Source organism: Lithobates pipiens, unplaced genomic scaffold (genome assembly GCF_037356315.1).
Source record: "Lithobates pipiens isolate NorthernLeopardFrog02 unplaced genomic scaffold, aLitPip1_a1.2 Scaffold_8, whole genome shotgun sequence".
Taxonomy (NCBI): Eukaryota; Metazoa; Chordata; class Amphibia; order Anura; family Ranidae; genus Lithobates; species Lithobates pipiens.
This window is the reverse complement of record NW_027507903.1, coordinates 124476753-124503365: the sequence shown is the minus strand read 5'-3', so window position 1 is coordinate 124503365 and position 26613 is coordinate 124476753. Positions and strand designations below refer to the sequence as shown.

At 43.2% G+C, this 26613-nt stretch overlaps 1 protein-coding gene across 2 annotated transcripts in view; it reads left to right on the top strand.

Annotated features, from left to right (window-relative positions):
* The first annotated feature begins 323 nt into the window (after positions 1-323).
* The window catches only part of FBXO22 (F-box protein 22), a 32143-nt gene continuing 5853 nt past the window's right edge, over positions 324-26613 (top strand). Inside the window, exons 1-7 of one of the 2 annotated variants that reach the window (XM_077468630.1) lie at positions 343-529; positions 2926-3064; positions 6316-6403; positions 9294-9389; positions 19772-19936; positions 21319-21484; positions 22447-22491. In XM_077468630.1, the coding sequence (XP_077324756.1) occupies positions 363-529; positions 2926-3064; positions 6316-6403; positions 9294-9389; positions 19772-19936; positions 21319-21484; positions 22447-22491 (866 nt within the window). In that variant the 5' untranslated portion in view covers positions 343-362. Of the gene's footprint in view, positions 530-2925; positions 3065-6315; positions 6404-9293; positions 9390-19771; positions 19937-21318; positions 21485-22446; positions 22492-26613 lie in introns of both variants that reach the window. The other variant, XM_077468631.1, reaches the window with a different exon arrangement.

Sequence of the window (26613 nt, the reverse complement as noted above, 5' to 3'; positions counted from 1 at the left end):
GTCAGTTTTCTTTTTTTTATAAGTTCCATTTAACTGATGTTTCGTTTTTTTCACACCCTCCCACTATTTAGCATTGGATGACATAAGGTAGAATCTGGATGAAAAGTTGTTATGCAGATACTTGTGGCGAGTGTATAGTATGTTTACACATAAGACAAGCTCCTTCCAAGCACCGTATCAGCTCACTCAATGCCTCTTTGGTGCTTTCACTATCATTCCAGCTCCTCTTAGAACAGACATGCGCTTTACAGCTCTCTCCCTACACAGCTCTTCCCTGATCAAACATGGCGGCGACGTCAGCGGCCTGGCTACGGCTTACGTGAATGACGCCAGTTCCGGCGGAAGTGGAAGGCTTAGTAACAATGTCGGAGATGGATCTGGATCTGTATGGAGACATGGGGGACAGCAATGGGCCCAGGAGCCACAATAGCCTGGACACCCAGGAACACTACGTCCTCAGCAGCCTGGCCGAGGTGGTGGAGAGAGTGATGAGCTTCCTGCCCAGCAAAACTCTACTGAGAGCGGCCTGGTGTGTGCCTCTATTATGGGAAGGGCCCTTTCACTTCATGTATTTCACTCATGGGGGGCGGAGGTGCCATTGTTATCATTCAGACTTTGTAATGTAATTCCAATTAACCACTTAAGGACCGAGCCTATTTTTGAGATTTGTTTACAAGTTAAAAAGTTTTTTTTTTGCTAGAAAATTACTTAGAACCCCCAAACATTATACATTGTTTTTCTAACGCCCTAAAGAATAAAATGTCGATCGTTGCAATACTTTCTGTCACACTGTATTTGTGCAGTGGACTTACAAGTGTATTTTTTTTTTGTGGAAAAAATACACTTTTTTTTTTAATTAAAAAATAAAACAACGGTAAAGTTAGCCCAATTTTTTTTTTTTTTATATTGTGAAAGATAATGTTACACAAGTAAATTGATACCCAACTTGTCACGCTTCAAAATTGCGCCCGCTCGTGGAATGGTGACAAACTTTGACCCCTAAAAATTTCCATAGGCGACGTTTAAAAAAAACCTACAGGTTGCATCTTTTAAGTTACAGAGGAGGTCTAGAGCTAGAATTATTGCTCTCGCTCCGCCAATCGCAGCAATACCTCATATGTGTGGTTTGAGCACCGTTTTCATATGCGTTCTCTTCTGCACGCGAGCTTGGTGGGACGGGGCTCATTTACATTTTTTTATTGTACCTTTTATTTTTACATGGTTCTGAGCATGACAGGACCTCTTAAAGAGGAGCTGCACAAAAAAAAAAAATATTAAAAGCCAGCAGCTACTAATATTGCAGCTGCTGACTTTTAATAATATCACACTTACCTGTCCCAGGTTCCAGCGATGTCGGCGGCAGATGATGAGCGATCGCTCGTCTCGCTGCAGCCACCGCCGCCATCCTCTGTCAGGGAATCGGGAAGTGAAGCAAGAGGGCTTCACTGCCCGGTTCCCTACTGCGCATGCGCGAGTCGCGCTGCGCTGGTTCCCCGCTGTGTCTCTGGGAACTGTGTGTTTCCCAGAACACAACGGGGGGCGGAGCCATGCGGCGGTGGGCGGAGCCATGCGGCGGTCTGGCCGGAAGTGGGTGCAGTTACCTGGATTATCCAGGTAACTGCACCCCCCTCCCCCCCGAAAGGTGCCGATTGTGGCACCGGAGGGGGGAAGGGATAATACTAGCGGAACTTCCCCTTTAGGGTGAAGAACCGCTTTAAATATGAGATCTGGGGTCAAAAAGACATCAGATCTCATATTTACACTAAAATGCAATAACAAAAAAAAAAAAAATGGCTCTTTTAAGAGCTATAGACAGAAGTGACCTTTTGACATCGCTTCCGCCCTGCATTGTTATGGATGCAGGTGGGGGCCATCTTCCCCTCGCTCATCTCCATGCCCAGCAAGGGGAAACATCCGATCACCTCCACTGATGCTAACGGCTCCGGTAAGTGGCCGAGGCCCCCCCTCTCCCTCCGCCCATAGAAGAGATCTCTCCGCGAATCTGCCTCAGCGGACCGCCAGCCAAAGAAGAGGATATCGGGGTTATGGCAGCTAGCTGTTGACATAACAATGATATTCCTCTTCAAAGTTAGGACGTATATCGGCGTGCGGCGGTCCAGAAGTGGTTAAAGTGGAACTAAACCCTCAGCAGCTACAAATCTTGTAGCTGCTGACTTTTAATACGAGGACACTTACCTGTCCAGGGATCCAGCGCCATCCTCATCCAACCCAGTTGTTCAGGTTCCTGGCACAGGCATCCTAACTGTGGGCAGCTGACTATGCTGCCTTTGGCTTCACAGCCGGCTGCCCACTATGCATGCAAGAGCCACACTGCACCTTGTGGTACCGCAGTCTTCTGGGACCTGTGATGTGTCCTAGAGGACTGGTGGGGGGGGGCGACTTGTAGGCGATCTGGGCAGAGCTACACTTATGGGTGAAGTTCAACTTTAATATCTCTGTAATCTACTTTTCATAAAAATATATTTTACTCTTTTTTTTTTTTTTTTTTTTTTCTGCTTCCTTGTATTTTCATATATGAGCTACTAAACCTTTCCTTTCCCCCTCACATCAACATTAGTAGTCGGCCTGTACATTGCTCTATGCACACTATACAGCCTATAGTTCATCTCAGGGGGGAAACAAGAGCGGGTGGTCACATTCCTACATACAGTGGAGTGATAGAGAATAAACCTAGCCACCCTCTAACAGGAAATCCAATCACAGCAGCCAAAAAATAAATAAAAGGGATTAGGAGGAGCGAGATCAATGGAAATGGCTTTTTATTGTTAAAGGATAAATATGAAGTTGTATAAAATCAGATCGCTGCAGATTAGAATGTAATTTCAATTTGTTTTCATGAAGAAAGCATAGTGATCATGCCTTGTTTTGATATATTTCAATTTAATTTTCTGTTTTTGGTCTCAGTGTTTGCAGACTGTGGAGGGTTTGTGCTTGTCGAAAGCTGAAAGCAAGGCAAAAAATAACCTGGATATCATCCATTGGAGCAGGAAGCATGGATTCAGGTGGTCATTCTCTGGTCCATGCTGTGACAGAAGAACTTGAGGTATGACACTTTAATCCAATCTAAAGGCACAGGCCATCATTTAAAAAAATGTAATAAATGAACCCACAATAAAAAAAAAAAAGTGCATTTATTAAACTTTAGCATTGGAGAGCATTGCAGATGCAGTGCACAGGCTCCTGTTGACTCTTCCTTTAGCCCCATGTTCATACAGAGCTATGGACCTTCTGTTATGGGGCTGGAAGAAGTGATCAGTGCTGTGACATCACTTCACTTGTGCTCCCTTGAGCTGTAAGAGTCCCGCAGCCAAAGAGGCAGATGGGACTTGTAATCATCTTGTTCACAGATCCCTGTGACTGGATGATGTGGTTGTGCAGGGGTGGTTTGAGTGGGAAGGATAGCTGGGGAGTGTGACCATGTTTCATGTTATACCCTAAAAATAGCTGTAACCTGAAATATGGTCAGAAAGGTGGACTATGCTCTTCATTTGCATTGCAATTTTTTTTATGAATAAGATAAAACATTTCAGTGTACATACATGAGCTGCACGATTCTGGGCAAAATGAGAATCACAATTTTTTTGCTTAGAATAAAAAGATCACGATTCACTCACGATTATTGCGACGTAAGATCTTTCACATTATACAAAAAAAAATTGGGCTAACTTTACTGGGTATTTGTGTGTGGTTTGTTGTTTTTTTTTTTTTTTTTGTTTTTTAATTCATTAAAGTAATTTTTTCCCAAAAAATTGCATTTGAAAGACCGCTGTGCAAATACAGTGTGACATAAAATATTGCAACAACCACCATTGTATTCTCTAGGGTCTCTACTAAAAATATATATATATATATATATATATATATATATATATATATATATATATATATATATATATATATATAATGTTTGGGGGTTCTAAGTAATTTTCTAGCAAAAAAGATGATTTTTAACTTGAAACCAACAAATATCAGAAAAAGGTTTAGGGGGTTAATCTTTCCTCATTTACACACAAAGTCTGTTCCTTTGACAAATTGTTACAATGTTTAAAACTTGGTTCCACTGCTAAAGAATGTTGTGATTCTTGGCAGACTGCCTGTCTTTTTTTTCTTCCTTTCTTTTAATGGCTGTGGCTTCAGAAGAACGGAGAGAATTCTTTGCATAGCAAGAATCGTGAAACACTTTTGTCAAGATTGCAACGGGGACAAAAAATTGCAATAACGATTCTTGACGATTAATCGTGCAGCTCTAACATACATTAAAAAACATAAACTTCCAGACATACCCTAAAGTTTGAGAACATGACATAAATATACTCTAGGGGATTTTAAAGTTTCTAAACAAAGGGCCAGTTTACTGTCCTTCAAACTTTAGGGGAGGCCGGACTGTGGCCAACAGGAATAGATTTTTTTTTTCTGGCATGGGGGGGCAGTAAACCCCTTGGTATTAGGGGAGGAATAGTGCCCCATTGTTGGTGTCATTGGGAGAAAGAGCACTCCATTGTTGATGTCAGTGGGCAGATTAGTGTCTCATACCAGTGGGATGAATAATGCCCCAAGGGCCGCATAAAGGCAAGCAAAGGACCGCATCTGGTCCCCGGGCCACAGTTTGGAGACCCCTGCGCTTGTAATGTAGAGTGTTAATCATAGAGTAAGCCATCTCAAAAGCAAAACCAGAAGAAACAGAACCCAGATGTAAAGAAAACCATACATTCTCTCAGTGTACATTGCAATTTATGATTTGTTTAATGTTTACTACATGTCATGGTTTTAGCATAAATGAGGGAGAGCACTGAAGCAGGACATGACGGCAATAGCAAATAAAAAAAAAAAAATATTGCATTTATTAGTTTTTCCTGCATAATCTCCCTCCAGCTTTCTTGTAGGGCTTTCAGTTAGAATAGTTATCAGCTCACTTGTAGTCTGTTGCGGACTACAATCCGTCTGCCATGGTGGAAGACAGCAGTCTACAACAGTAGTTTCTTCATTCACAGGTCTCAGGTTTAGCCTGCACAGCCACTTTGATTTTCAAAGTGACAGCAGCTGTGGGGGGAGGAATCTCTGCCCACTGTCACAGGAGGGGGGTAAGGGGGAATGGTTGCTGGAACATGTTACACCATAAATATGGTTCTAAAGGTGAACGTAGCCTCTGCATTGCCTGACCCTTTGTATTTGTGTTATTTACAGCCTCAGGAGATTTTTTTCTGTTTGGTTAAGATGTGTGTTACTTTTTTATATAGAATTTTTCTATTGATGTGTACCTGTTTATTAAAGCGGAGTTCCAGTCATGTTTTTGTTTATTAAAAGTCAGCAGCTACAAAAAATGTGTAGTAGCTGACTTTTAATAAACAGCCACTCACAGGTCCCACGATCCAGAGATTCACTTACCTGCGCTGTGTTCTCCCCGTGTCCTTCCTTGGCGGCGCCAGCATCTCTGCTATGGGCACCCAGCTGTGACAGCTTGCATCTTCACAGCCGGGTGCCCACAACAAATGCATGAGTGGCACTGCGCTCTGTGACTGGTACAGAAGTCTTCTAAGACATGTCATGTGTCCCAGAAGACTTCGGTAGGGAGAGCTTCCGATCTCAAAATTGGGTACTTGCTTCCCTCCAAAAGCTCTGTTTCGTAAACAGGAGCTGGGGAGGAGGCCTTAAAGTGGAATTTCGCCGACAAACCATTGTATAACATAGTACTAGTACTGTATTTTTTGTAGATTTTTTTTTTTTTTTTTTTTTTCTTTTTTATTCTAGAAAGTGGGTACCCCCCTTATCATCACAGGTATTGACAGAAAGAAAACAGTTCCACCCAGTGGCTCTCAGGTGTCTGAAAGCATCATGTCATCCACAGCAACCAATTCCATTTTGGCGCTCTGGACAACACAAGCATTTGGTTTTAAACATGATACATGAGTAAATCTGATGTCTGATAGGTGGATAGAGTTTGTTTTTTATTCTGCAGCCAGAGGTTCAATTTAGTAGCCAGCTTGCACCAGGGTTTAGCATATGATGCCAACTATGTAACCAGAAGATTGTTTTCTTCTTAGAGGTGATCAGGAAGTTTTACAGACTTTTTTTGTGACTATATCGGAGCGTAGGAAGGTATCCATTGCATTTAGTAGAGAGATTGGTTGACGACTTTAAACATAGCGTTCCCCATCAGTCAAGATGTAAATGGATCCTTTCCCACTCCTTTGTTGAAGCTCTCCTTTTAAATATAATTGTACTGTAAATCTGTCATATAATACATTGATTATGCTTGGATATAACTAAATGTTTAATATGTCCTCTCTCTTGTAGAAAATATATATTATTCCAGAAATGTTTCTGTACTTCACAGACTTTGAGTCACTTAATGACCATGGGGCACACGGTGGACCAAAGAAAGGTAATCTGGTGTAAAATACACTTAGACTTTGTTAGTGCATGGCTGCCCATAGTAACTCTATGTCAAGCTTGTCCAGGCTTTCCCATTGAGTCCCACATTAAAAATACAGTGTGTACACAGTTGCAGGGACCTGGAGCATTAACAATCCCACAAGTCAATGCTGTTTAGAACATCTGAAAACATTTGATGTGGAACATTAAAGCCAGATTACAACACTAACTTTGTTTTTAAGAATCTGCAAGTGTTACTAGATACGATTATATCACCAGAAAGAAAGCATTGTTAGACTGGCATGCACCCATGGACATGTGACATGTGATTTTGTTTCAGGACGCACAGAGGGTACGTAGGAATTCTAGTACTGATCAGAAGCTGGGCTAGTAATTTCCCTGCACGGTGTTCAGGAATCATACATTACTGCACTAAACTGCCATAATATCAGCCCCTGCCACCAAAGAGTTGATAGCCTGGAGCTATAGATAGTATACCTGCAGGATATATGTTGTACAATATTGCTCTAGTCTATACAATGGTAGACCCTCAAATTTTCCACTCGCCTACCCGCATTTTGCGAGTAGAAAATGAGGGCTGGTGAGGAGCTGGGCTGCCTGGGAGCCGTTCTCCTGGTGGAAGAGTGCATGGAGTTAGAGGAGAGCCACAGGTTAATCGAGCGGTAAAACACGCTGTAACAGCTTACATTGAGACTGTCTCCGCTCAGCTCACTCTCACACAGCCCCGCCTCCTCCTATCCCCGTGCCTGTAATAGGCAGAACGTGGGTCCAACGCTGGAATGCATTCTGTCTTTTACAGGATGGGGTTAGGAGGAGGCGGGGCTGTGTGAGAGTGATCAGGAGAGCGGAGACTGTTTCAATGTAAACTGTTACAGTGTGTTTTACCGCTCGTGGCTGTCCTCTAACTCCAGTCACAATCCGGTCTCCCCTCTCACTTCCTTCCGCCCCTGGCAAGGCTGCAATGTGGGGCACGGTGAGCCTGCATTGATGGGTACTGGTTAGGCTGTGCTGAGGGGAATTGATAAAGTTGTTGTTAAAATGTATTTTTGTAACTTAATTCTGCATAAAACATTTAAGTGTAATTTTCATGAGATAATTTATGATGGCGTGATTAGGGGCAGGACAGGGTAAGGGTTGGGTGGGGCAACTGGTGGGGAGTAACCCTTGAGGCCTGGCTAGTAGCTCAGGACTTGAAATTTTGAGCCCTGCAATGGTGTATCCCTCCACAGGACTTAGTTTTTTTTTTTTGTTTTTTTTGTTTTGTTTTTTATATATCAACAACTGTTTGTTATTATTTTTATATAGTGCCTGCAGTTTACACAGCTCTTTATAAGGGCTGACAGTAGTTACAATACAATTTAATGCAATAGGACTCAGAGGGCCTCTGCTCATTAGACTTTACAATCTAAGAGGGAGGGTCAAGTGATACAAAAGATAACTGTGGGGTATGAGCTGATGGAGAAAAATAAAAGTACAGTTAATAGATGGGGGCAGGATAGGCCTTTCTGAAGAGGAGGGTTTTTAGGGATCAGGGATTTAGGTATATATTTAGGGGTCCAAATGTGTACAGACAAGGAGATAGTCAAGACAGATTGAGGGTTGCAGAGGTTGGGGGTGAAGTCCTGGGGATGAGTATGGCAGGAGGTGACAAGGGAACTAGAGAGGAGGAGGAATTGGGAGGAACAAAGAGAACAATGAGGTTGGTATTTCGAAATTAGGTTACTGATGTATCTGGGGGCCAAGTTGTGGATGGCTTTGTAAGTTGTTAGTATTTTAACATGAATTAGTTGGATGAGTGGAAGCCAATGGAGGAATTATCAGAGAGGGGTAGCATACACTGAGCGGTTGGTAAGATGAATGAGTCTAGTTCATCCTAGTAATATCTGTATGATATTCAGTCAGGGGCCGCTGGCTTGGTGCACACACTAAGACCTGTTTATGGAATGACAAGAGTCAGAATCACCCACTAAGCACCTCCCTTACAAACAAAGTGTAAACAATACTCAAGTGAAAATGTTTTTTCTTCATTTTGATAGGGAAAATATTGGATTTTGCTGGACCACAGGCACAGATGAAAATAGAGTGAGGAATGATTAGACATCTGACTGTATATTTGATGTACATGCCTTCTTGGACTCGGTGACCACTGCTGTCCCCTTTACTTGTACAGGCATCGAGTTCACACCTCCGATGGATGCGGCTTGCAGTGGGGGTCCGGTGCATCCCTGTTCTCTGTTTCAGTGACGAATCAGAGCCAAATTTTTGCCTGAATTCGGCCCTAAATGGAGCGAAAGACGCACAGTTCAATCCGCACCTGAGATATGTGAACTAGCTCCATAGAGAGTCTGTCACAATCTCCTGTCATACGAATTGGATGTGGAGAAACCTGCATCCAATTCTTATAGGTGTGCCCAGCCTAAAGGGACAGGGAGTAAGGGAAATTCTCCACAATGTGGCTAAAGACTAATCTAATGACATGAACAGTGATATGTGATCAGAGTGGCAAATATAATACGAGCATACAGCAATCTAGTTTAAAAAAACTAGTTATGAGATTAGGTCACTTTCATTTGTTCTTCAAGATATCTGACTTGTAAGTATTTAAAATATATGGTTAAAGCAAAACACAGTTTTTTTGGTGTTCTTAAATTAAAAAGACGAAGCTATAATTATTACACTTATTCACAAAATGGAGTTAAACACAAATTTTGATTTTGTTTTTCGGGTAGATGACTATGCACAAAATTAAAAATGATCCGGGACTGGATTTTGGTAACCTCATTATGCTGCACCGTCTGGTTTGTCCTTTGATTTGTATTACCTATTCATTCTGCATGTCTACTGACTTCTGCTTAAGTTGTCTTTTTCTCTTTTCCCAGCAAAAAAGAAACATGGTTCAGAAATGGCAACGGCCTTGGAGAAGCTTCTACCTAGTGAATGTCAAATTGTTGGACTTGCTACACCAGGAATTGTAGGTAATATAAACTCAGGGCAGGTTGTATCTCCGGTAAATTTCCTTTTGTGTGTTTGTTTTTTGTTTTGTTTTTTCTTTCCCCTTTCATGTCTAAGCCTTTTTCTGATATTTATTGCTTACAAGTTAAAATCTGCATTTTATTGGTAGAAAATTACTTGGAACCCCTGAAAATATATAATCGGAGACCCTAGAGAAAAAAACGGCGATCGTTTGCAATTATGCCACTTGGAATTTTGCACAGCGGTCTTTCAAACACAATATATTTGTAATAAAAAAAAATTAAAAAAAGACACTTTCATGAATTAACAAAACCGTAAAGTTAGCCAAATTTCTTTGTATACTGTGAAAGATGATGTTACGTCAAGTAAATCGATACCTAACATGTCATGCTTTGAAATTGCGCACACTCGTGGAATGGGGACAAACTACAGTACGTCACAATCTCCATAGGCGACGTTTTAAAAATTTCTACAGGCTACCAGTTTAGTTAGAGGAGGTCCTGTGCTAGAGTTATTGCTCCCGCTCTAACAATCGCGGTGATACCTCGCTTGTGTATGCGTTTGCTTCTACACACAAGCACGTTTTTATTTTATTTTTTTACACTCTCTTTAAAAAATTTTTTTTTTTTTAAATCCTGATCATTTTATTTGTTGTCACAAGGAATGTAAACATCCCTTGTGACAGTAATAGTCAGTGACCCCAAATTTCTCCTTTGCACTTAAAAGTATTCAAAAAGCCGAAATCTGCATTTTGGAATACTATGGATTTTTTTAAATTTGTGCCATTAGCAGCCGAGTAACCCGGAAGTGATGTCATGACATCACATTTGGGTTACTAGATCGGAGACCTGATCGAAGCCGATTCCAGCTTCATTCGGCTGGTGGCCGAATTAAGGTGTTGGCTAGTTGCTCGGGCCTCCCAGTGGGAAAAGAGAGCTGCAGGAGGGGGGGACGGCCCCTCCCGCTCTTTAGGATAACAGCCGAGCGGCTTTTAGCCCAGCATCAGTTGTCATCCCAAGAAAGCCAACCATTGGCTCTAAAAAAAATAAAAACAGTACCAGGGTGATCAGGCATCCCCCCGGTATAACACCTTCAAGCCGAGAATGCATATTTGCATACGGTCGGCGTGAAAGGGTTAATATTGTAAATTGGCAGTATACTTTTTTTTTATAATTGACATTTGTACCAAGAATACTTAACAGCATGTGTGCCTCCAAGAAGGGATTGTGGAGCAAGGGCCAGTTCACACAAGGAAGGATTTGAGTGCAGCGTATTTGCTGCCTGGCTTTAGGATGTCACTAGCATTGCTTTGACACCTGCTGAAGATCATTTTCCACATTCTGGGCCCTTAAAGCGGGAGTCCACCGGGACTCCGCGTTTTTTTTTTTTTTTTTTTTTTTTTTTTAAAGCCTGCATCTACAAATACTGCAGCTGCTGACTTTTAAAATAATGACACTTACCTGTCCAGCGCGCCCGCGATGTCGGCACCCGAAGCCGATCTCTAGGTCGTCTGTCGGGTCCTGCCGCCGCCATGTTGGGTATGGGAATCAGGAAATGGAGCCTTTCGGCTTCATTTCCCGGTTCCCTACTGCGTGAATCGCGCTGCGCCATAAGGACGCTCCCCACTGCCTCTGGGATCTGTGTGTTTCCCAGCAGGCAGCGGGGCACTTGCGGGAAGGGGCGGGCACTTGCGGAAAGGGGCGTAAGTTACGCCCCTTTCCGCAGAGAGCTATCCCGGAAGTGGGTGCAGTTACCTGGATTATCCAGGTAACTGCACCCCCCTCCCCCCTGAAAGGTGCCGATTGTGGCACCGGAGGGGGGGAGGGTTCCGATGAGCGGAAGGTCCACTTTTAGGGTGGACCTCCGCTTTAAGCATTTGTTTTATACGTGTACTGTTTAGGTCAGTGGGTGAGTGTGAGGTGCAAGTAAGGACAGGGAATGCAGGACAGTGTTTTGATGGAGGATTTTAATTTCCCAAGTGTTCTTCCAGGACAGCCCTTGAGAGATGGAGCTCCTCCCATCGACACAGGAAACACATTGCCACAGTTCAAAAGGCGGTCCCTCAGGTCCCTGGTCAGTCATTTGTGTTTCCTCCGTCGGAGGAACATGTTGCCAGGAACCTGGAGGCCCCTCTCAGGGGCTGCCTGAGAACCTGCAAGCCTAAGGGACCGGGTCCTGGTTTATGGCTGCAGTTTGGGTCCATACCTTTTTTTCTTTGGCTCGGGTACCGTCCAGCTGAACCGGAGCAGACCCGTTACCCTCCTCCTTCCAGTGCCGAGGTGGCCAGGGGCAGAATGACGCCGGTTTCCCCCAGGAGTGGTGAGTGGAACCTTCCATCTTCCCTCCTCGTTGCAGGGGGTCGGAGACGCCGAGCGTTCACTTCCGGCGGAACCGCGTCATCACTGCGTGCCGAGACTTCCGGTTCCGGGTCTCTAAGGGTACAAGGAGGAGAGGGAGAGCCAGCGCTGTGCCTGTGAAGCCCGACCAGCGTCCAGCTATACCGGATTAGCGGCGGGATTCGGAGCGTCAGAGGGGGACCATGGAGGCTATTCCCCAGGATACTCCGGCGGAGACAGGCACCAGCCAAACCCAGGTAGGCTGCTGGGCATGCTATTACTCTGGTGGAGTGGTGGTGTTTGTAGGCTGGGCCCTGTAGTACCCCACGGTGGCGGTTTACTCACAGTGAGGTTGTTTGTTAGTGGTGATTCTAAGAGGGACATGGTGCTGACGCTAAGAAATCCTTTTGTCTTCTTATTTTCAGGCTAAAGAGATGCCAAGGGAAGACAAGACAGGCCGCAAAAAGTGCCCTAATTGTGGGAATAGGTTGTCCTCGGGCTCTAACAAAGCCCTATGCAAGCAATGCATTGCAAGCTTGCTTAAATCTGAGGCAGATTCCCCTTTAGCAAAGTTTTTGGGCTCCTTTAAAGAGGAAATGGCGTCGACCTTTAAGTCCCTCCGGGAGTTAATCACTGACGTGGGATCAGCTGCAGCTGCCTCCACGAGTAAAACAACTATAATCTCATCCTCACCATGCCTTACAACACCCAGCTCAGGGGAGCCCCGTATGGTCAGGGAGCCTAGCCCCACGTTGATTAGTCCCGAATCCTCTGACACTGACTCGGGTCAGGAAGAGGATCAAGCAGCATCTAAAGCCTCAAAATATAGATTATCTCTCGAGGAAGTAGATGAGCTAATGGGGGCTATCTATGATACGCTGGAAATTGAGGAGGAAGAAACTCAGTTATCCAGACATGATCAAATGTATGAGGCTCTGGGGAAAAAGAAAGCAAGGGTTTTCCCTATACATAAGGTGCTTTCTGACCTTGTCCTTAAGGAGTGGTCTGAACCAGACAAGAAGGTTTTCTTTCCTAAATCCCTTAAGAGAAGGTTCCCTTTTGATGAGAGCCCAGAGGCGGTCTGGAATAAAAATCCAAAACTAGACGCCCCTCTGTCCAAAATCTCAAAGCAGGCTGATCTGGCCTTTGAGGATATGGGCCACCTGAAAGATCCCATGGACAGGAGAACAGACATTGTCTTAAAGAGGGCCTGGGATGCCTCTATGGCAGGCTTAAAACCAGCTCTAGCCACTTCCTGTGTAGCTAGAAACCTGGAGTTCTGGTTATCGCAACTACAAGAACACTTAAAGGCAGGCACTCCTAGGGGGGAGCTTTTGAAATCCTTCCCTATGCTTTTTAAGGCCACCAGTTTCATCTCTGACGCCTCCACGGACTCCGTTAAATTTACGGCTAAATCTGCAGCACTTTCAGTGGCAGCAAGGAGGTCAGTATGGATGAAAACCTGGGGGGGAGACACGGCGTCTAAAACCCGCCTGTGCAGCGTCCCTTTTACAGGAGACTTAGTCTTCGGGCCTGAATTAGACTCCGCCTTAGAAAGGACGGCGGACAAAAAGAAAACCTTTCCCGCAAAAAAGAAAAATTTTCAAAGAAAAATTTTTCGTCCCTTTAAGGAACCCTCTAAATCAGAGAAGAGTTCAACCCCCAAAAAGCATTGGTCGGGACATAAAGGGAAAGAAAAAGGGGGCATACTGTTTAGCCGCCCCAATCAGGATCCCAAACCCCAGTGACGTCAGGGTTCCTGTGGGAGGAAGATTAAGCAAATTTCTTCCTCAATGGGAAGAGACAACCTCGAACGAGTTTGTCTTAAATATAATAAAAAGGGGTCATGCGCTGGAATTTCACAGCAACCCTCCTTCCAAGTTTCTGGTGACAAAGCTTCCAAGTCACTCAGAAAAGGCCAGGGCCTTACCTTTACTAATAGGGGAAATGGTAGATCAAGAAGTATTGACACCAGTCCCGATTCAGGAACAAGGGGACGGTTTTTACTCGCACATCTTTGTGGTAAGAAAACCGTCAGGGAGATTCAGACTAATTATGAACCTCCGTCCACTGAATCGCTCCATCCGTTACAAGAGATTTCGGATGGAGTCCATTTATTCCATAAAGAATCTCCTGCAGAAAGAGACATTTATGGCAACCCTGGACCTAAGGGATGCTTATCTGCACATTCCAATAAGGGAGGAATGCCAGAAATTTCTTCGAATGGCAGTGCAGATAGACACAAAGGTTTACCACTTTCAGTGCAGAGCACTTCCCTTCGGTCTATCATCCTCTCCGAGAATCTTTACCAAGGTTCTCGGAGAGGCTTTAGTTCCTCTGAGGCTTCAATCAGTCTCAATTATCCCCTACCTAGACGATCTGCTCCTAACAGCCCACTCAGAGAGTCGTCTTTCTCAGGACCTAGAATTGACTCAACTCAGGATTAGGGTGGATTGTCAGTCAGGAGAAATCCAAGACAACCCCAACACAGGAGATCCTGTATCTGGGGTACTGGATCAAGTCTGTAGATCAGAAAATTATACTGCCGGAAGAAAAGATTTTGAATCTGTGGCAGAGAATATCTTTTCTTCAATGCAGCCCCAAGTGTACGGTGAGGGAAGTAATGTCGGTCTTAGGTCTTATGACGGCAGCCATTCCAGCCGTACAATGGGCCAGGTTCCATCAAAGAGAACTTCAGGGTTTTCTGTTAGAACAATTAAAAGGCAGAGATCTGGAGGAGGAGGTATCGATCCCCTCAAGGGTAAAACGCTCCCTCTGGTGGTGGAAGGACAGGGAGAACCTAAACAAAGGGGTTCATTGGGTCCTTCCTATCACTTCAACACTAACAACGGATGCGAGCAGTTGGGGCTGGGGAGCCCACCTAGGCTCAAGCTGGGTCCAGGACAAGTGGACCCCGGAGGAGAAATGTTTCTCTTCCAATTGGAAAGAACTAACAGCAATCCTGAGAGCTGTTCTAGCTTTCCACCCCGCAATACAGGGTCACCATCTACAAGTCCGTTCAGACAATACGACGGCTGTAGCATACATAAACAAACAAGGAGGAACCAGAAGTCCTCGTTTGATGGTGGTAGCCAGACGCATTCTCCAGTGGGCAGAAGCCAATCTGGAATCCATTTCTGCAGTTCACCTGAAAGGGGAGCTGAACAACAAGGCGGACTTCTTGAGTCGACAAAAGATTTCGAACCAAGAATGGTCCTTACACCCAGAGGCATTCAATCTCATAACAGCTCACTGGGGAGAACCAGAGGTAGACCTTTTTGCGAGCAAGAAAAATGCAAAGGTTCCCAATTTTTTCTCGCTAAACCCAGGAGATCAACCCCTGGCGGTAGATGCCTTGCAAACTCCATGGACTTTCAGTCTGGCGTATGCATTTCCCCCTCTTCATCTCATTCCGAGGGTCCTAGCAAGATTCCTCAAGGAGAAAACCTGTTTGATTCTAGTAGCACCTTTTTGGCCCAGGAGACCGTGGTTCACAACGTTGCTACAATTGACAGACTGTCCGCCTCTAAGACTTCCCTACAGACAGGACCTCCTGTCGCAGGGACCTCTTTACCATCCGCAGGTCGCCACACTGAAGCTGTCAGCGTGGTTACTGAGGAGGAAATCTTAAGGAGTAAGGGCCTGTCAGACGAGGTAATTGCGACCTTACTACAGAGTCGCAAACCAGTCACGAGAGCTATTTACAAAAAAGTCTGGAAAAAATTCAATAGCTGGCTGAATAGCCGGGACATAAATACGGCTAATATTCTACAGTTTTTACAGGAAGGTGTAAACAAGGGTTTAACCCTAAGTACTATTAAAGTACAGATAGCTGCCTTAAGTGTATACCTAGATGAACGCTTACAGGAAAATCCTTTTGTCGCTAGATTCTGTAAGGCAGTCGCTAGACGCAAGCCAGTCAGAATCACAAAAGTCCCATCCTGGGATTTAGCAGTTGTGCTAAAGGCTTTCTTGGGGTCACCCTTTGAGCCTATCTCAGAGGCCTCCCTAAGGCTTATTACCTTTAAGACAGTTCTCCTGGTGGCAATCACTTCAGCCCGTAGGGTCAGTGAAATCCAAGCACTTTCCATCAGGGAACCATTCCTACAGATCCTAGAAGACAGAGTCATTCTAAAGACAGACCCTGGGTTCTTACCAAAGGTAGCATCTAGCTTCCATAGGTCCCAAGATATTGTCCTCCCTTCATTTTGTCAAAATGCAGCAAATGAGAAAGAGGAACGTTTTCATTTATTGGATGTGAGGAGGTGTATTCTAGAATATCTTAAAATAACAAATCCATTCAGAATCTCAGACTCCCTTTTTGTCCTTTTTTCCGGACAGCGTAGGGGACAGAAAGCTTCAAAAGTAACCATAGCTAGATGGATTAGGCTAGCTATAGCAGAGGGGTATAAGGCCTTGAATAGAGATCCTCCTGAGGGTGTTAAAGCTCACTCCACAAGAGCGTTGTCTGCATCCTGGGCAGAAAGAGCTGGTGCCACCCCGGAGCAGGTATGTAAAGCAGCCACATGGTCAAGCTTTTCCACCTTTACAAGGCATTACCGACTGGACTTAATGTCTAGTCAGGATCAGGCCTTTGGGAGGAAAGTCCTCCAGGCCGTGGTCCCCCCCTAATCTGGTAAGTACTTGGGGATCCTCTCAAGGGCTGTCCTGGAAGAACACTTGGGAAAACTGGAGTTAGTACTTACCGGTAACTCCTTTTCCGGTGGTCTTCCAGGACAGCACGATCCCACCCTTTAGTTGATTATAGTGATGTACTAATGTTATTACCTGTTATGGTTTATATGTTTTTCAGTTCCATCCTTCGGTTCTTGGTGAATGACTGACCAGGGACCTGAGGGACCGCCTTTTTAACTGTGGCAATGTGTTTCCTGTGTCGATGGGAGGAGCTCCATCTCTCAAGGGCTGTCCTGGAAGACCACCGGAAAAGGAGTTACCGGTAAGTACTAACTCCAGTTTTTTACCCCAGGACTTTCTGAAGTTCAGCATTTTATTGTAGTCCTAGAATAACTGGAATTAAAAAAATGTGAACCAGGTAACTCAACACATCATGAAACACAACTTTTCTTTAATGTTCCGATTTCCTAAATAGACTACATTTTAGGAGATATATTTTACACTTTTATAAGTTGTGGTTGCGATTGGCATAGCACAGTTATTTGCTTATTGTCATGTGCATCCCAGGCATGTACAGCCGTGGCCAAAAATTGAGTGACACAAATATTAATTTTCACAGTCTGCTGCTTCAGTGTTTTTAGATCTTTTTGTCAGCTGTTACTATCATATACTGAAGTATAATTATAAGCATTTCATAAGTGTCAAAGGCTTTTATTGACAATTACATTGTTTATGCAAAGAGTCAATATGTGCAGTGTTGGCCCTTCTTTTTCAAGACCTGCAATTCGCCCTGGCATGCTGTCTTGACTGATGGCAGCCCATTCTTGCTTAATCAATGCTTGGAGTTTGTCAGAATTTGTGGGGTGTTTTCTTTGTTCACCGCCTCTTGAGGATTGACCACAAGTTTTGAATGGGTTTGAGGTCTGAGGAGTTCCTGGCTATGTTTTGTTCCCAAGCCACTTGGTTATCACTTTTGCCTTATGGCAAGGTGCTCCATCATGCTGTAAAATGCATTGTTCGTTACCAAACTGTTCCTGGATGGTTTGGAGAAGTTGCTCTCGGAGGATGTTTTTGTACCATTCTTTACTCTTAGGAAAAATTGTGACTGAGCCCACTCCCTTGGCTGAGAGGCAACCCCACACATGAATGGTCTCAGGATGCTTTACTGTTGGCATGACACAGGACTGATGGTAGCACTCTCCTTTTTTCTTCTCAAGTTTTTTTCCGGATACCCCAAACAATTAGAAAGGGGATTCATCAAAGAAAAATACTCCAGTCCTCCAGCATTCCAATCCATGTACCTTTTTCAGAATATCAGTCTGTCCCTGATGTTTTTCCCGGATAGAAGTAGCTTTTTTGCTGCCCTTCTTGACACCAGGCCATCCTCCAAAAGTCTTCTCACTGGGCGGCCAGATGCACTCACACCTGCCTGCTGCCATTCCTGAGCAAGATCTGCACTGGTGGTGCCCTGATCCTGCAGTCAGGACACAATCTGTATGGTTGAATTTGCATCGCACATATATCGCATGTGATTTGCACTGCAGTGCACCAGTATGAACCGGGAGTTAGTTGATTTTCATGGCAAAGAGGGACTTTGCAATTCATCTAATCACTCTCCATAACATTCTGGAGTATATACAAATTGCCATCTTAAAAACTGAGGCAGCAGACTTTGTGAAAATGTAATATTTGTGTCATTCTTAAAACTTTTGGCCACTGCTGTACTGGTCAAGTTGTGCAAGGCTTCCTGTGACATGTCTTCAACTGGCTGCACATGCTAGCCATACATTTATTATTTTTTCATTATTGTACAGGATTTATATAGCACCAACAGTTTGCCCAGCACTTAACAAAATGAAAGTAGAGATTACAGGTACATTACAATTTGGTACAAGAGGAATCAGAGGGCTCTGCTCATTAGAACTTACAATCTGAAAAGGAAGGGTCAATTGATACAAAATGTAATAGCTGTGGGGGGTGAGCTGATGGAGGAAGTAAAACAGTTCTTCATTTAGAAGCAGGATAGGCTTCTTTAAAGAGAAGGGTTTTCAGGGATCGTCTAAAGATAGGTAGATTAGGAGTTAGTCGGACAGATTGGGGTAGGGAGTTCCAAAGGATGGGAGAAGCTCTGGAGAAATCCTGGAGGTGAGCTTGGGAGGAGGTGACAAGGGAGCAGGAGGTCTTGGAAGGACTGGAGAGAGAATGGCTTGGTTGGTATTTTGGGACTAGGTTAGTGATGTAGCTGGGGGCAGTTATGTATGGCTTTGTAAATTATTGTTAGTACTTTGAATTGTATTTGTTGGGTGAGTGGAAGCCAGTGGAGGGATTGGCAGAGAGGGGTGGAGGACACTGAATGGTTGGTAAGGTGGATGAGTCTTGCAGCTGCATTCATTATGGACTGAAAGGGGGGGGGGGGGTTAGTCTATGTAAAGGTAATCCAATGAGGAGGGAGTTGCAGTAGTCAAGGACGAGAGATGACCAGGGAGTGAATTAGAAGCTTGGTGGTGTCATTAGTTAAAAAGGGGCACATTGTGGAAATGTTGCGGAGGCTAAGGTGGCATGATTTGGACAGGGATTGTATGTGGGCCTGAAAGGACAGTTTAGAGTCTAAGGTTACCCCTAGCACCCTGGCATGTGGGGACGGACTGATGTATGTGCCATTGATCTTGACAGAGAAGTCAGGAAAAGGGGCACGTGTGGGAGGAAATATTGAGAGCTCAGTTTTAGATTCAGTTGGAGGGAGTGGTTTGACATCCAGGCTGATATGTCTGTTAGTAAATCGGTAATGTGAGAGGAGATTGATAGGGTGAGCTGAGGGGCAGAGAGATAGATTTGTGTGTCATCAGCATATAAATGGTAGTGGAAGCCATGGGAAGCTATCATCTGACCCAGGGAGGATCAAGAATAGTAGAGGTCCAAGTACAGAACTTTGGGGGACCGTAACGGTAAGAGGAGTTGGGGAGGAGAAAGTGGACGCTGAAGGTACGGTGAGATAGGTAAGATTCAAACCGACGGAGAGCGCAGCCATGGAGACGAAGCAAATTGGAGTTTTTTGAGGAGGAGGGGGTGGTTTACTGTATCAAAGGCAGATAATTTTTTTCATGCTACTAGTCATTTGGTCCCATTGTTTTAATCAATCTGATGGCTAAAACCATCACTTGATACAACACAAATGTTATATTCAGCTGAAAATGTATTTCTATGTTAAAGATTTACAAAAAAAGAAAACAAATCAAATGTAATCTATTATTTTTATTATTATTAGCATGTATTAACCCTCTGATTGTTTTCCTTGACTGCAAAGTCAATTGAAAAGAGTATTGATACATGTATGCTCCATATTGGATAAAATATTTGATGTGAAGTCACTACAGTTCTAATTTCTCACTTTTTTTTAATTTTTTATTAATCAGTTACTCCCATAGGATCCGCAAATAATCAGCCAGTGGAGATGGAAGATGGAGAGTGTGGCTTTGCACTTCTGTTCCCCAAAATCACTGGAGTTAAAATCCAAAAATTTCAGTTCTTTAAAGACTCCAAGTGCAAAGTGTTTGATGAGAGCAAACTTGAAGAGGCTGGTGAGCTGATATTGTTTAGTACAATGCACAAATAGGGACCTGAAATTAGAGTGTGTGATAAATATAAAAATTAGTGTGTGTGATTATATATCCTTATCGGTGTGGGTTAAAGTGAAAGTATGGGCTAAAATTGTTGCCTTCCCCACTCCAATTACCTGTGTCGCATATCATTTGTAAGAGAGATCTGTGTATATACCATATTTGATTTTTTTTTTTTTATATATATAATTTCTTTGCGGTCATGTGATCCAGAAGCTGCAGCTTCTCAGTTTCAGGGAGTGCTTGACAGCTGTGCTGGATTCACAGAGCCATAATGCCACCTGCTGGCTTCCATTTAACACTCATCAGTGCTCCCTCCCATCCACTGCAGCAGCTGATTAAATAAAAAGTATTTATGCTGATCTCTTTTACAAATTGTACACGGCAAACATACAACGTATATAACATAGCGTGAGCTATACTGTCTGATGCATCCATGTTGGATAGCACCAGCACCCTTGATTCTTCAAGAGAATGAAGATTTGACTCTGTTCGCTTGAAATGTAAGAATTTGCTTGAATTCTTTCACTGCAAGAATCTTTTTCTTGCATTTTTTGCATACGTAATTAAAAAAATAATTTTAACCCTGAAGATTGCATAAAACTTCCAAAACATTAAATATTTTCTGCAAACACCCTAGAGCAGTGATGGTGAACCTTGGCACCTCTGATATTTTAGAATTTACATATCCCATGATGCTCTTGCACTCTGCAGTGTAGATGAGCATCATGGGAAATGTAGTTCCAAAACATCTGGAGTGCCAAGGTTCACCATCACTGCCCTAGAGAATAAAGTAGTGGTAGTTCCAATTTTTTATGTTGCATAATAGCGCAAAGGTTTATGAAATGAAAAATTTCAATAAAAAAATGCACTAAAGTTAATTTTAGGGAACACAAAATTACCTATTTTTTCATATATAAAAAAAAAAAGATGAGGTTGCACCGAGATACCAAACATGTTAAACCTTAAAATTGCGTGTGCCCCTGAAATGGCAACAGACTTCAGTACCCCTGTTTTCCATGAACGACTCTCTAAAAGCCCTCTACAGATCAGCAGTTTTTTGCGTTGCCCAGAAGCTTTAGTGCTAGAGTTATTGCTCTCACTCTGGCATGCTTTAGATAGATGGAGAGATATAGCGATAGATGTATAGATAGATATACAGATGGGTAGCTATGTCATATAGATACATACTCCCGTGGCTGCAGCCATCATGAGTGTATGTAAAACTGCCCACTGTCAGGTTCACATCATGTACGGACTGGACAGTAAAAGGGTTTAGGCTGATTACAGCATTAGGGTTTATTACTTCCTAGTATCATGAGCTTCTTTATTGTGGTTAACAGGTCTTAAAAATAATCCAGACCTACGTGTGGTCCTGATCTTTGGATACAACACATGGAGACATGGAGCAACACGCTTCTTACATCAAGTCTTAAACCCTCTAAATGAGAAAAGCATTATCATTGCCGGGGGCCAGGTTGAGTACCTTGCATCATTTTCCTCACAGACGTAAGTACACCTGGTTTGAATTGTATAGAAGTTAAAGGGGAGGGCCAGCTGGGGAAATTTTTTTTAAAGTCAGCAGCTACAAACACTGTAGCTGCTGACTTTTAATAAGCACACTTGCCTGTCCTGGGTGCCCGCGATGTTGGCCGACCGTTCCTTGGCTCTTGGGTCCTGGCGCCACCATTCCAACTAAGGGAAACAGGTAGTGGAGCCTTGCGGCTTCACTGACCATTTCCTACGGCGCATTCGCGAGTCGCGCAGCGCTTTGTGAATGGGACGCGCTGTGTTCTGGGACACGAACAGTTCCCAGAACACACCGTGCCCCATTCACTAGAAGACGACGCGAGGAAGAGAAGACTGAAGATCACCACGGAATAGGAAGAGGCAGCTTAGGACGATCTGCCTAGCAACAAGCATTTCTGGTAAGTTAACTTTTTTTTTTTTTTTCTCCAATTTTTTTAGGAACATTTGTTATGTTTGTTATGGCCCTCCACTTTAACTTTTTTTTTGCCAGTAGTAGCATTTTCTAGCCTTAAAATGTTTTTTAACCCAATTGCCATATATTGCTCTGACACACATTAAATGCTTTCCTAAGCATTGCAGCATGTGTCATTTTATTTCTAGTTCAAATACCTTGTAATTAGGTGTTATTAACTCAGTCCCATAACCCCTCTTCCTTGCTGTCCAGAGCAGACAGAGCCAAGTAGGAGGGACCCAGATTCCTTCTGAGGTATGCAAGATACAGCAGAAGAGGAAGCTGTGATATTTCATTCTGTCACATGACTGATAAGAAGGAAAAAAAACCCCCCACAAAAAACAAATAAAAATGATGTGTAAATGCACCAGAAAGTTTGAAGACAGGTACACAAAGCATATCTATGTTGTAAAAATATAAATTTTGATTCCAAAAACAAACTTCGTGGGCAGGGCGGGGTTACTATTGATTGACAGTTTCACTTTTGCAGACTGGGATCATTACCATTGAGCAATCAGAGGAATTATAATTCCAGGTAATATAAATTGGTCTAGCTTGCTCAATTCTTATAGATGCATGATGGCAACTTACTGTTACATGATGTATGCATGTCATGTATATTTTTTTTAAATATTTTATAGAATTATATTAGATATTTTGGTGTAAATTATGTGAATATATCTATCAATATGTGAATGGATCATTTTAAATAATTTAGAAATAAAATGCACATACAATCTATACATTTACATACATTCATGCATTCATACATGCACGCATGTAAATACTCACGCGCATGTAATATAGGAAGTATCAGTATAACGCATTTAAGACAGAGGCACTGCAGACATGGTACAGGAGGAGTTGTCAGAGGCAGTGCGGACATGGTACAGGAGGAGATGTCAGAGGCAGTGCGGACATGGTACAGGAGGAGATGTCAGAGGCAGTGCAGACATGGTACAGGAGGAGATGTCAGAGGCTGCAAAGCAATAACGAGAGATGGTCAGGGGCTATGAAGGGGTCCACTATTACACGGAAATGAAGAGTTGCATGTGCCACTCCGGAGACCTCACAGAGTTGAGTGCCACTGCTGACTTACATTTCAAAATTGCGCCGCCAGACACCATTTCCCTAAAATGTCTGAACATGGGCTTTTACGGAGTGGTGGCAGCCCATGCGCATTTGACATGTCAGTCGGGGCCCGCATCCAAATTTTTAAACGGCGCCAATGTCTTCAAAGTGGACCCAGGGCAGGTGGTCTTTCTCAGTGCATTTGTGTCAAAGATCAAAATGCATGATTGGGAAAGATTGATTATTTAATGGTACCTTAAACACGTGGTTCACAATTGTAATGTGGCAGTTGTGCCAAATCACATTATGCGAAGCTTCTCCTCAAAAAAAAAAAAAAACTTCCTTGGGCGATAAGCTTTGCATAATGATGTCTGCCACTCAATTCTGTTGTGCAACAATTACGTCAAAAATGCAACGTGTTTGAGGTTACACAACAAACGCCTTAAACAGATGCACATTTTACTATAAATGACTGTAAGCTTAGGTTAACATTGATGCAATTTGACATGCCAAATCAGCGGCTATTGCCAGAAATGGCACCGTCTGAGTAGGTGCAGCACCAACTTTGCGGTGTTGCACCAGTTCCCAAAAGTATTTTCTGTACTAGTTTTGGAGACTTTGGGTGCAATTTAAATAATCATCTGTGCATGAACCCGCACAGATGTCCCTGAAATCGCCCCCAAGTCGGACTGACATGTGGATGTGAAATCGTGCTAGCGTTCAGATGAACTTGCACAATTAAAATTCCGCAGCAGTGTGAACTTAGGCTCAAAGTCTTTAAAAGGTTCAAGAGTTTGTGTGGTACATTTTGTTGTGTGCAGTTTAGCCCATTACACTCAATATGCTGCCCTATGTGTAACCATGTGTGCATATGAAATGACAATGTTGGAGAAAAAATTAAACGCAAGTGTATGCTTGATGCAGATATAAATCTATCTTTCACACCATGTTTTCACATGAATGCTCTGTGTGTTTCTGTGGAATAGTTCACACTTGTGGGATATAGACACCACATATGATTGAAAAATGAATCTCACTGCATTCATGTGCACATAATATATGATGTACAGTGCAATTTGAAACATACATTTTGTATGGCTCATATCACATTAGCCAAAAAATGGGGAATTGCATGATTATTTTTGCAGTTGAAAGTGAATTGTTATGTGATTAGGGCAATTGCACTGAATTTAGCAATCCTATTCTGGGTGTGGTTAAGATGACATTGACCCCTGCAGCAGACTGGAAGTACACAGTGTGTTGCTGGGTGAAAACAGACAGGATATGCTGCTTTTCCAGCATTCCTTCAGTGTGAACCGGGGCTCAAACAGATCGAAAAAAGCAGTCTGACACAATCGCATTGCATAGGGGTGGAGGAAATGAAAGGTCCAGCACCGTTTTGGTGTGTATTGCAGCCATACAAACTGTATGGCTGAAATGGCACCACACAGTTACATTGCATGTGATACACAGGATTATGCTATGATTCCTGTGTGAATCGCATACTGTGGGTGTCTGCATCAAACAAATATAAACCCATTGTGGTTATATTTGCATGATCTATTAGATGATCTATTCAACATGATTGCTTTAAATGATATACAGTGGGGATGGAAAGTATTCAGACCCCCTTCAATTTTTCACTGTTTGTTATATTGCATCCATTTGCTAAAATCATTTAAGTTCATTTTTTTCCTTATTAATGTACACACAGCACCCCATATTGACAGAAAAACACAGAATTGTTGACATTTTTGCAGATTTATTAAAAAAGAAAAAAAGAAATATCACATGGTCCTAAGTATTCAAACCCTTTGCTGTGACACTCATATATTCAACTCAGGTGCTGTCCATTTCTTCCGATCATCCTTGAGATGGTTCTACACCTTCATTTGAGTCCAGCTGTGTTTGATTATACTGATTGGACTTGATTAGAAAAGCCACACACCTGTCTATATAAGACCTTACAGCTCACAGTGCATGTCAGAGCAAATGAGAATCATGAGTTCAAAGGAACTGGCTGAAGAGCTTAGAGACAGAATTGTGGCACAGATCTGGCCAAGGTTACAAAAACATTTCTGCTGCACTTAAGGTTCCTAAGAGCACAGTGGCCTCCATAATCCTTAAATGGAAGACGTTTGGGACGACCAGACCCTTCCTAGAGCTGGTCGTCCAGCCAAACTGAGCTATTGTGCAAGAAGAGCCTTGGTGAGAGAGGCAAAGAAGAACCCAAAGATCACTGTGGTTGAGCTCCAGAGATGCAGTCGGGAGATGGGAGAAAGTGGTAGAAAGTCAACCATCACTGCAGCCCTCCACCAGTCGGAGCTTTATGGCCCAACGGAAGCCTCTCCTCAGTGCAAGACACATGAAAGCCCGCATGGAGTTTGCTAAAAAAAAAAACACCTGAAGGACTCCAAGATGGTGAGAAATAAGATACTCTGGTTTGATGAGACCAAGGTACAACTTTTTGGCCTTAATTCTAAGCGGTATGTATGGAGAAAACCAGGTCCTGCTCATCACCTGTCCAATACAGTCCCAACAGTGAAGCATGGTGGTGGCAGCATCATGCTGTGGGGGTATTTTTCATTTTAAGAGACAGGACGACTGGTTGCAATCGAGGGAAAGATGAATGCAGCCAAGTTCAGGGATATCCTGGACGAAAACCTTCTCCAGAGTGCTTAGGACCTCAGACTAGGCCAAAGGTTTATCTTCTAACAAGACAATGACCCTAAGCACACAGCTAAAATAACAAAGGAGTGGCGTCACAACAACTCTGTGACTGTTCTTGGATGGCACAGCCAGAGCCCTGACTTAAACCCAATTGAGCATCTCTGGAGAGACCTAAAAATGGCTGTCCACCAACATTTACCATCCAACCTGACAGAACTGGAGAGGATCTGCAAGGAGGAATGGCAGAAGATCCCCAAATCCAGGTGTGAAAAACTTGTTACATCTTTCCCAGAAAGACTCATGGCTGTATTAGATCAAAAGGGAGCTTCTACTAAATACTGAGCAAAGGGTCTGAATACTTAGGACCATGTGATATTTCAGTTTTTCTTTTTTAATAAATCTGCAAAAATGTTAACAATTCTGTGTTTTTCTGTCAATATGGGGTGCTGTGTGTACATTGAGGAAAACTTAAATTATTTTAGCAAATGGCTGCAATATAACAAAGAGTGAAAAATGTAAGGGGGTCTGAATACTTTCTGTCCCCGCTGTATTTCCAGGATGTCATTGTATATGACAAGTAATACAGTCTAGAATCAAGTATCATCTGCAAACAGTCTCTTTAGAATATAATATCTATGAAAAGCTGTATTTATAAATATAGTTATTTTAATTGTACAAAAACTAATCTGCAAGCTGCTTTCTCCCTCGATTATTACAGTGTTACTACCAGTAAGGGGAAGGAGTAGATTCAGGTAAACATTGCAATCAACCAAGACCCCTTTCACATGTTTTTCAGTCGCCTGCATAGTGCCTGAAAAAAGCCTCAGCTGCAAACCCGGTAAAGCCTGAGTTCTTTCACATTGGGGCGCTGCGCTGAAAGGGCGTCACAAAAAGTCCTGCAAGCAGCTTCTTTGCA